This window comes from Microtus ochrogaster, chromosome 10, assembly GCF_000317375.1.
Source record: "Microtus ochrogaster isolate Prairie Vole_2 chromosome 10, MicOch1.0, whole genome shotgun sequence".
NCBI classification, from domain to species: domain Eukaryota; kingdom Metazoa; phylum Chordata; class Mammalia; order Rodentia; family Cricetidae; genus Microtus; species Microtus ochrogaster.
Genome location: NC_022016.1, coordinates 83,155,540 through 83,165,682, shown reverse-complemented (window position 1 = coordinate 83,165,682; position 10,143 = coordinate 83,155,540). Strand labels below are relative to the sequence as shown.

The 10,143-nt window shown below is 48.5% G+C and overlaps 1 protein-coding gene across 1 annotated transcript in view; it reads right to left on the bottom strand.

The window, feature by feature from the left end:
- Slc25a33 (solute carrier family 25 member 33) overlaps positions 1-3,684 on the bottom strand; it is a 33,364-nt gene extending 29,680 nt beyond the window's left edge. Inside the window, exon 1 of the mRNA XM_005353684.2 lies at positions 3,408-3,684. Within this exon, the coding sequence (XP_005353741.1) occupies positions 3,408-3,463 (56 nt within the window). The 5' untranslated portion in view covers positions 3,464-3,684. The remainder of the gene's footprint in view (positions 1-3,407) is intronic.
- Between the last annotated feature and the right edge of the window lie 6,459 nt (positions 3,685-10,143).

Below are 10,143 nucleotides of genomic sequence, written 5' to 3'. Positions count from 1 at the left end.
ACACACATACACACACAATCACACCATAAAAAATAAGATTGAAAGCATCTAATTCAGATTATTAATCTAAATCTACAGCTTAAATCCAGCTGTACCACGCAGATCTAATACCACCCCCACAGAGGCATGGCAGGCAAAGGATGTCACTAAGACTAAGATGACACAAGCCCCCCAGGCCCTTGAAGGCAAATCAGGTCTTCCAAGGAAGGGCTACTTGAGAGCACTCTGGCCATTTTTTTTGATGGAGTGGTATAGGTCACAGAAAGAAACAGTAGACTATATTTGTTCGAGTAACGCCTGAGTACTACTCTCTTGCTTTGACATCACTAAAGGGTCTTTTAACACCAAGAATGAAGCTCAGTCATGCACAAGCAACTCACACTAAGAGGCAAAATGAAAATGCTGAGACCAAATGTCTTAAAAATATTTTAGTTTGGGGCTGGAGAGATGGCTCTTCCAGAGGACCCAGGCTGAATGACCAGTACCCACATGGCAGCTCACAACAATCTGTAACTACAGGATCCAACACCCGCACACAGACATACATGTAGACAAAATACCCATACACATAAAATCTACAAATATTGACTCAGCAGCTGTATCTTCACTAATTTAGTCGAAGGAAATAGATCTTGTCCACAGGTAAGGATGTGATTTATAATGGATGTGAAGGAAAAAAGCGAGGATTAGAAAGGCGTCGTCAGTGTAAGAAGGCGCTCACTGTAAATTAAGCCAACATCTTCACTGCTCCCCACGCACAGGCCTCAGAAACAGAACTTGCACTGAATATTAAAACAGACATTAATGATAAACTGTACTCAAAATACACTACCACGATCATTCAATATATCACTAAGAAAGCAAAGTGGAGAACTGGGGTAACACGGCTCATGCCTTGTAATCCTAGTGTTTGGAAGACTGAGGTAGGATTGCGGGGAGTTTGAGGCTAACCTGGACATAAAGGACACAATCCTGTGCAGAAGTATGAAAGCCACTGGGAACCTCTGCCAAGCTGCACTTCCAGATGTTGGGTCTGTGGTGGTCTTTCTTCCTGCTTTCTTCTCAAAGGACAATGTGCTAATCTGAAAACCTGACTACTGCATGTTAATTCAGGACTACTTTCTCCTTTGGCAATAACTGCTGGGAATAATATAGAAACTTGGCCCTTCAAGAAAAAAAAATTATAGATCACAAACTATTTTGATGCAGCCTTCATGTTTCCAGGATCTAAAATTAATTTTCAATGGTTATATTAAATTGATAAGCCTGTCATAGCGAGTTAAAAATCTCTGGAAATCACCAGGACCTGGTGGCATGAATCCTTAATTCCAGTGTTTGTGAGGCAGAAGTGGAGACAGAGAATCTCTGTAAATTCTAGATTTTGTCTCAAAAACAAACAGTTTGTACTATTATTAATCTGGGATAGCATTAAATCTGTCTGAGAATACAGCCATCAATGACTAGCCAATAAACAAGAGAAACAACAGATTTTAAAAGCAAGACCCCTGACTTTTCACAGGCATTGAACTTAGCTCCCTGGAAAGAGGCCAGCTTAGCAACAGAGGGAAATGTTCCGAGGACCCCTGGGTTGACAACTTTTAACTACAGCCTGTGCCCTGTTCATTATATTCAACTCCTTTCATGCTCTACCTTAAAAGGGACAGAAGTATTTTAGGCTAAAATCCAATTAGAAGCTCTGCAAACAATCTTTTGAAGGTTCATTTCTTATCTGCAAACACAGAGATCTCAAACTGCTAATGAAGCAACTAGAGCTTATTAAACACCACGGCTTCAGGCACAGCGCTAATCAACTCCCTACACCTTAATGAGTCCTGGAAGCTGCCCTGCGCTGCCCACTGCAGTATTCTCTGTCAGGAAAGAAAAGGCTGGCAGCCAGAGGGCACTGTGAAGTGTTTACAGGGAGATTCATCCAGACAAGGCCATCAACTATAGTGGGTCACAATACAGGGCACTCTGGAACTCCTCCAGTTAAGAGCATGAACACAATGTTAAGAGCCCAGCTCAGTAAAAATAGCACGAAAGGAAAAAAAAAAAAGCTCACTCATCATAAACTCGTTTTTAAAAAATTCTCTTGGCTTTAAAAATATGCCTAAAGTGTTTTTAAATTCCCAGGTTTGACAAATTTATATGAAGTGGTCGACTTTAAGGGAGTCTTCTGGGTGTCACTCTCAAAGGTAGGATCAGTGCAGACATGGATGAGAGGAATGACAGGGTGACAGAAATAAAATGAGTAAGAAATCCTTCCTGTCGAAGCGCAGCCATCAAAGCTATCTGTCCGGAGAAAACAACTGCTGGCCATAGTAAAAGTACAAAGGCACCAGAAACGATGGGAGCATCGTGGTTATTTTCCGGGGAATTATTCAGCCAGCACTTGTTTAGTATAAGGAACTGTTTAGGTAATACATAGTCCAGACCACAGCTAAAGTGCTCAGGATGAAAACACAGGATGAACCCTGAAGGTTATGTAAAGCACCCTATACTTAAAACTGGGCTAGGCCAAGGAGCTCAACACCCCAGGGCTGGGGAACGTAACTTCATAGAGGGTTTGCCTAGCATGCACAAAGTCCTGGATTTCATACTTAGCACCACATAAAATCCAGGCTCACTGGGCCACACCAGTGACCCCAACATCTTTCTTGTGGAGGAGGCAGGAGGATCATCCTCAGCTACAAGACATGAGAGCGTTTCTCAAAAAAAAAAAAAAAAAAAAAAAAAAAACCCTCAAAACACCAGCACCAAAAGGCTCCCATGCCAGTAGCCGCTATGACAAAAGGGAAAAAAAAAGAACAAATATTAAAAAAATAATTTAACTTCTGTTTTTTTTTTTCTTTTGGAGGGGGAAAATTCAACTCCTATTCGTATCCACATACCATAATGTGTCCCTACATCGAAAAGCACTGAAGGTGCTTAAAGACCGACTAGCACAGACAAACCTTCCGAGGTCCCCATTTTCCCTCCCACGTGGTGCAGGCCAGCATCCGTTCCCCCACACTCCGCAGGCCACCGCTGCCTTGAGACACCTGCTCGCGGCCCTCTGACCGAGCGCAGTACCTCCTGCGCTCCCCAGGCTCTCCAGCGTCCGCACCTCCGAAGCGGTGAGTGACTACAGCATAGCCGCCAGCGACAAGCAGGGGGCTGGAGCCACAGGGGCTAGAAGCGATCGCCCCTGGTGACAGTCACACAAGCCAGGACTTGTTTTAAGGAGAGAGGCGGTCGGCGGGTGGGGGATGGGAGCGCGGACGCGCCGGGTAGCGACCGCGACCGTGGGGACACCGAAGTCCCAACCCTCCCGGGCCGCCCGCCCTCGCATCACCCCGGGCCGCGGTGGGTGGGGGAACGCGGCAACGCCGGGGCGGAGGAGAGCACGGCTCGGGCCCGAGGCTCACCCGCCGGCGAAGAGATGAAGCAGCGTGTTCTCCTTCTGCTGAGCGCCCGTCGCCATGGCCGCGCCGGCTCCGCGGCCCGCCGCAGCCCGCCGCAGCCGCTCGAGGAACGCCTCGAGGTCTCGGGCTCCGCTGGCCTCGCTGCCCTCCCTCAGGCAGCCGCCGACGCTCCCATGCGCGAGCTCGCGCGCGGGAGGCCCAGGCGCCCGGCTCCCTCCGCGGCGTGGCGCCTGGCCAGTCAGCGGCCTCGGAGGCGCTTCCCAGCCGCTAGCCAGAGCCCGGCGCGCGGCCGTCACGTGGCGGAGGCTGGGCCGTGACGTCACGGGGCGGGACGCGGCGCGGCGGGGGTGTGGGCCCGCATCCCGTGTGCCTATTGGACGACAGGTGGATGTGGGGCGTGGCGATCGTGCAGACGCGGGGCGGGGTCGGTCCCGAGAGATCGGCCGTGCGAGGCTGGTCAAGCTTGCGAGTGGATGGCGTGAAAACCTGCCCAGGCGGCTTGATCATTGTAACCAGGCCCCATGCTCCAGGTCTCTTCTTAAAAAAAAAAGAAAAAAAGAAAAGGAGTGAGGGAGGGGAAAGAGAGAGGAAAGAAAAGAAGGAAGAGAGAGAGAGAAAGAGAGAGAGAGAGGTTTATGTGTTTGTGATTTGTCTTGAGATAGTCTTACTGTGCAGCCCTGAATAGCCTGGAATTTGTCATGTAGACCAGGCTAGCCTCAAACTCACGTTTGATCTGCCTACCTCTGCCTCCTGAGTACAGAAATTAAAAAATGTGTGCCACCAGGCTTGGCATATGTTTGTTTTACTGTTGTTGTTGTTGTTGTTTTAAGACATGGCCTCACTATGAAGCCCTGGTTAACCTGGAACTTTCTATGTAGACCAAGTGACCTCGGAGTCACATCAATCCACCTACCTCTGCCTTTTCAGTGCTGCGATTAAAGGCATGTGGGGGCACACACCTTTAATCCTAGCACTCAGGAGGCAGAGGCAGGTGGATCTCTGTGAGTTCGAGGACAGCCTGGACTACATGATAAGTTCCAGAATAGCCAGGGTTACACAGAAAAATCCTGTCTCAAACAACAACAACAATAAAAAAGCAAGCACTACCTACCACACCCAGCTGTCTGTGTGTGTTGAGCGTGTTGTGGGGTCCACACATGGCACCCTGCAGGTGTGGAGGTCAGAGGACAGCTTGCCTTCCATCCTGTGGGTCCCAGGAACTGAACTCAGGTCATCAGGCTGGACTGCAGGTCCTCTTACCCTGAGCCATCTCCCCAGCCCGCTGATTCTTTTTAAGAAGTTAATTTTGGAATATTCCCATGTGCAAAAAAAGGACACAGATTATATATCTTGCATCTCCCAGCTCTGAGTTTAGAAGGAAAAACAAACACTTGATCTAAAGAGCCTGCTCTCCTCTAGCACACCCTTAGAACTCTGAGCGTTCCTGGTCTTTCTATAAATAGTGTTATATTTAGTATGTATTTTTCACTGTGAATTTTGTACTGTGTGTTCTAATATGCAGACTGAGATACCCAAACTGCTTCTCTGCTTAGATGTCCTGGACCACTGCCACACTGAGACTGGCATCTTCTTACCTCCAAGCCGGGCTCTGACTGGGCCTTGCCTGGTTACCCTGGCAGCACCCTGATCACGTGACTTCCTCACTTACTTTGTCGTTTTATTTGAACTGTTCTAACCATCCTGGAATGTGAGCTTCGTGGGAGCAGGGAACCTTGTTTTTAGACTTCATGGTTGTTCCAGACAGATTGTTCCTGTCACGGTACCTGCCACCCAGCACTGCCCAAGAAACTAATAAACAAATGGCCTAGGTTGAACCTTCCCACTCTACTCCTCCCCGAAACCTGTTCAGCCTCTGCTGTTCCCTGTCCTGGTAGTGACTCTGTTCCTGCATAGGCACCAAGGCCGTAAATTTATGCTTACAAACTGATTCATAGCCCCCTCCTTCCTCCCTCCCTTCCCGCCCCTACTCTCTCCTCCTCCCTTTTTTTTATCTTTCTCCCTCCTCCATCTGACACTTCTAGCTCCTGGAACCTATCCCTTTTCTTTTATCTCTCCTACTTCGCTGCTAGCAAGAAGCCACCTGTTCAGGCAATCCGCTCCTTTGTCCCTTTACCCTCCGGAGTGTCCAGAGGCGGAATACACCAACCTTTTGTATTCCGTTTCCCAGACCTGATGAAAAGCAAAGCACCACCTTTCCCAGACCCAGCTGCTAGATGTCCTGTGTGCACACACAGGGCGACGGGAGTGGGAGGCGAGTTGTGGGTAAACACAGCCAATCTGTGTTTGATAGGGGGCACTGCTGAGAAACAACTGCTAGGCTCGGTAGTCATGTAAAATACAAACACAGTGATGGCTCTATATTAAAGCCATCGCTGTCAGGCAGCGCGGGGGAATAGTAGCGCTCCAAGTCTGGGATTATAGTTCAGTGGTAGCGCTCTGGGTGTGGGTGGGTGCACACCAGCTGTGCTCTAATAATAGAGAAAGGAAAGAAAAAGGTGAGATTCTTCATGCTTCCTGTATCTACCCAAACCCTTTGCTTCAGTTGCTTAGGAAGTGAGAGCTTGTCTTAGTTAGCTAAAGTTGATTTTTAAAGCTTTTAATAAAAAGCATTTATATGTATAAGTGTTATTGCCTGCATGTATGTATACTACATGTATGCCTGGTGACCAATGAGGCCAGAAGAAGGAGTCAGATCCCCTGGAGCTGGAGTTACAGATGGTTGTGAACCACCATGTTGGTGCTAGGAAGAGAACTGGTATTTTCTGAGGTGGTTGACCGTCTCTCCAGCCCCAGCTGAAGATTTGTAGGGTAGTGGAGAGCCTAGGCAAACTACTGCCAGCCTCTTAACCAGAAGGGAACTGGCCCTTTCTAGGCAGGACTCTGGGTTTTGTTGTCTGTTTCTGCTCCAAGTCAGGGTCTCGCTACGCAGCACTGGTCAACCTGGAACTTTCAAGGTAGACCAAACTAACCTTAACCTTGAACTCAGCTCAGCTTGCCTGCCTCAGCCTCCCAAGAGCCACCAGGCCCCATCCTAAATCAGAGCCCTCCCCTTTCCTGGGCTGCTGTGTGAGGCTGGTTGCTAGGCTCTGACGCCCAGGAAGAGCCAGTCTCTTGGCTGCTCCTCAGGCCTGTCAGTGCAGTGCTGGGCTGGACACGCCGCTGAGACTCCTCCTCTCCTTGTCAGCAGCAAGGCAGTGCTCCTGTGGGAATTTTCCCAAGGTCTTTCCCGTACATCATCTCACTGCAAACCCGGGTCTTGGCAGCCCTGTTGTTTGGTTCCCTCTTTTACCAACAAGCAGGACAGATCTGTTCAAGGTCAATAGCTAAGTTGGAGGCTGATGTAATGACTTGTCACACCTCTGTGCTTTTGAACGCATGGCTTCTGATGCCAAGATGTCACCCTTCCTCCACTGCCCCAGTTCCTTCTGGGCCTAGACTACCTCTCCTTCCTCCCCCTTGCTGTGAGTCTTTCAAGCCGGCTTAGAGACTGGCCTCTTTGCAAAGCCTCTCTGTTAATGCGACTTGCTCCCTTTCCCCGCCCACTGAGAGGATTTGACTGCAGCACCTGTCCTCGGAGCTACTGCGTGAGGCCCGCACTAGCCCTTACTTCCCAGTGTATCTCTTGCTGGAAGGAAGACTAAGGCGGCATTTTCAGAAGGAAGTCTGGAACTTTCTGTTGACATATGTAAATAAGTTATCTGGCTCAGCTGTCCCACGTGGAGGGAGCTAGAGGTTTCATGTGTTTAGCACAGCTCTTGAGACTTTATCCTGTCTCAAGCAGTAGTCTGGGCTCTGAGGGTCTCCGGAGACTAAAATGGACACAAATGCTTGATGAGACGTGCAAACCTTTGGGTCAGTTAGTAGTGTGCTTGAAAAAAGCCTCCTGGGTCATATCCAACACCGCACAAAATCTGGGCATGGGCTGGAGAGATGGCTCAGCAATTAAGAGCACCAGCTGCCCTTCCAGAGGATCAGGGTTTGATTCCCCGTACCCGCAATTTGTTTACAACTGACCGTTAACTCCACTTCCAGGGCATCTGGCGATCTCTTCTGGCCCCCAAGGGTACCAGGCACACAGTGGTACACAGAAATACATTCAGAAAAATCACACATAGACATATAAATAAATAAATAAACAAACTGGGCATTGTAGGTGGAGTTCTTCATCAGGACCAACAGCTCCCCAAATAACCACGCAAAGACTTATTAATTATAAATGTTTGGCCGATCACTTAGGCTTGTTACTAACTAGCTCTTACAACTTAACCCATGTTTCTTATCTACGCTCTTCCACTTGGCGGTACTTTTTTTCAGTATGGCATGTTCATCTCCTGCTTCCTTTGCCTCTGGCTGGCCACTCTGCCCTCCTTCTTCCCTGGGTTCTCAGTTTGGCCGGCCCACCTAAGGTCTTTCTGCCTATCTATTGGCTAGTCAGCTCTTCGTTAACAAAGAGAGCAGCACATCTTCACAGTGTCCAGAAGGATCATTCCACAGCTGGGCATGGCGGTATGCATCTGGAACCCCAGAAGAGGCAGAGCCAGAAGGATAAGTTCTCAGTCATCCTTTGCTACATAGTGAGTTCCAGGCCAGCCTGGGCTAGATGAAACTTTGTCTCAAAAAGAAAAAATATACAATCAAGTTCAGTAATTACAACAAAAAGGTAAAATATGACCAAATGGCTCATGATCCGGGAATATGAAGTGGGTTTACCATTGAAACGGCAATAATACACTCAGCAGGGTGGGTGGGTGGGTGAGGAACCAAGTGGTCAGCAGGTCAAGAGAACAAAGGTGGGTGGGGAGGGGGAACGAGGATGTCAATAAACACAGGAAGGTGTTTGGCGTGCGTGCACACTGCTCATGATAAAAGCCCTCAGCAATCTTCTCGCTGATAAACGGTGTCTACGCCAGGCGTGCAGTACACACCTGTAATCTAGCCCTTGTGTGCCGTCACAGTGAGTCGGCCAGGGCTGTAGAAACCTATTATTTCCTCTGCCTATTTAAAGAATAAAAAAGCAGGAAAAGCAAGGTCTCACCACAGCCAATTTTTTTAAAATTTTTGTTTTATGTGCTTGGATGTTTCGTCTGCATGTGTGACTGCGTGTTACCTGTCTGCCATATCCCCTTGGAGGACAGAAGAGAGCATCGGATCCCCTGGAACTGAAGTGTACAAGGTTGTGAGCTGCCATATGGTGCTGGAAAGAGAACGCCTGTCCTCTGCTAGAGCAGCCAGTGCTCTTAACTGGTGAGCCATTTCTCCAGCTCCCGCAGCCAAGTTTTAGTAAAAGCAAAAACACAAAGCAAAGCACATGAAATGACAGGTTCCCAGGTGGGAAGGGGACCTAAAGTGGTTCTGGAGTTTGTCTCAGAGACAAACTTTTTGTGTTTGAAGATTGGCTCCCCTCTTTTTTTTTTCCCCCTCAGAACTGACTGGTTTGGGCTGTCACAGGGGGTCGGGTAATCTAGACAAAGAGAGGGAACAAATTAGTTCTTGACATAGGAAACCAATTTACCTCACCCTCCTTAGAAAGCTCCACTGAAGAATTCTCTCTGGCAGGAAAAAAAATCTGTCAAATCAAAGTGTATTAATCCACCTGGAGTCTCTTTTCCCTTTCTGCCTGACTTCCTGGGATCCTTCACTGGGGAGGAAGAGGAAAGAGAATCAGGAATTTAAAGGGAGCCTAAGCTCTGTGAGACTCTATCTCAAAACAAAAACAATCCTACAGCTGACATCATACTTAATGGTAAACAGCGACTGCCTAATCCCCAAGATTAGCATCTAAGACATTAGCTCTAACCTCTTCTTCATCTGCATTAGTGGTTCCAGACAATGCAGTAAGGCAAGAAAAGCAAAGCTGATGGAGGAAGGTCATTGGTTAATTAAATAAAGAAGTGCTTGCCCTGATAGGTTAGAACATAGGTGGGTGGAATAAACAGAGCAGAATGCTGGGAGGAAGAGGAAGTGAGGTAAGATGCCTCAGTCAGAGACTCGACAGCTCTCCTCTCGGGGGCAGACGCCTCAGGGAGACACGATGCTCCACTCTTGCGGGCAGAGGCGAGAGCTCTGCTCTCTGAGGCACACGCAATGAAGCTCTGACCCAGGATGGACGTAGGCTAGAATCTCCCTGGTAAGCCACCTTGTGGGCTACAGCAGATTATTAGAGATGGGCTGCTAGTCCAGGTGCGAGAGTTAGCCTAAAAGAGGCTAGATAGAAATGGGCCAAGCAGTGCTTAAAAGAATACAGTGTCCGTGTAATTATTTCGGGGCATAAGCTAGCCAGGCAGCCGGGGTGCGGCTGGGATGCTGGGGATGCAGCCCTGCCGCTCCTATTACTACACAAAGCAAAGCAAAGCAAAGCAAAGAAAAGCACAAAGACTGAGTGCTGGGTTGTCGTCAGCGGCTCCATCTTGGTTTATCCCCCTTCTCTTTCATTCTCAGGGCTTGTCTTCACTCTACATTCAGACTGTCTTGCTCTAAAGAGTAAGAGACTGAGTTCAGCCCCAGTGGAATGACTCTGTTAACTCCACCACCACCCAGACTAGGGGAAGAGGTGGCTGGAGAAGACTGCCATGAAATGCAGTTTTCTGGATGGGATGTGGCTATTGCAATCACAAACCCACAAGATCCGCACAAGAGCAAGCTAGCCAAAATCCTGGCACAGACAGGGTGATGTGGGATTCCCCTCTGTATGCTGTGAATATGTACTATTACCATTGGC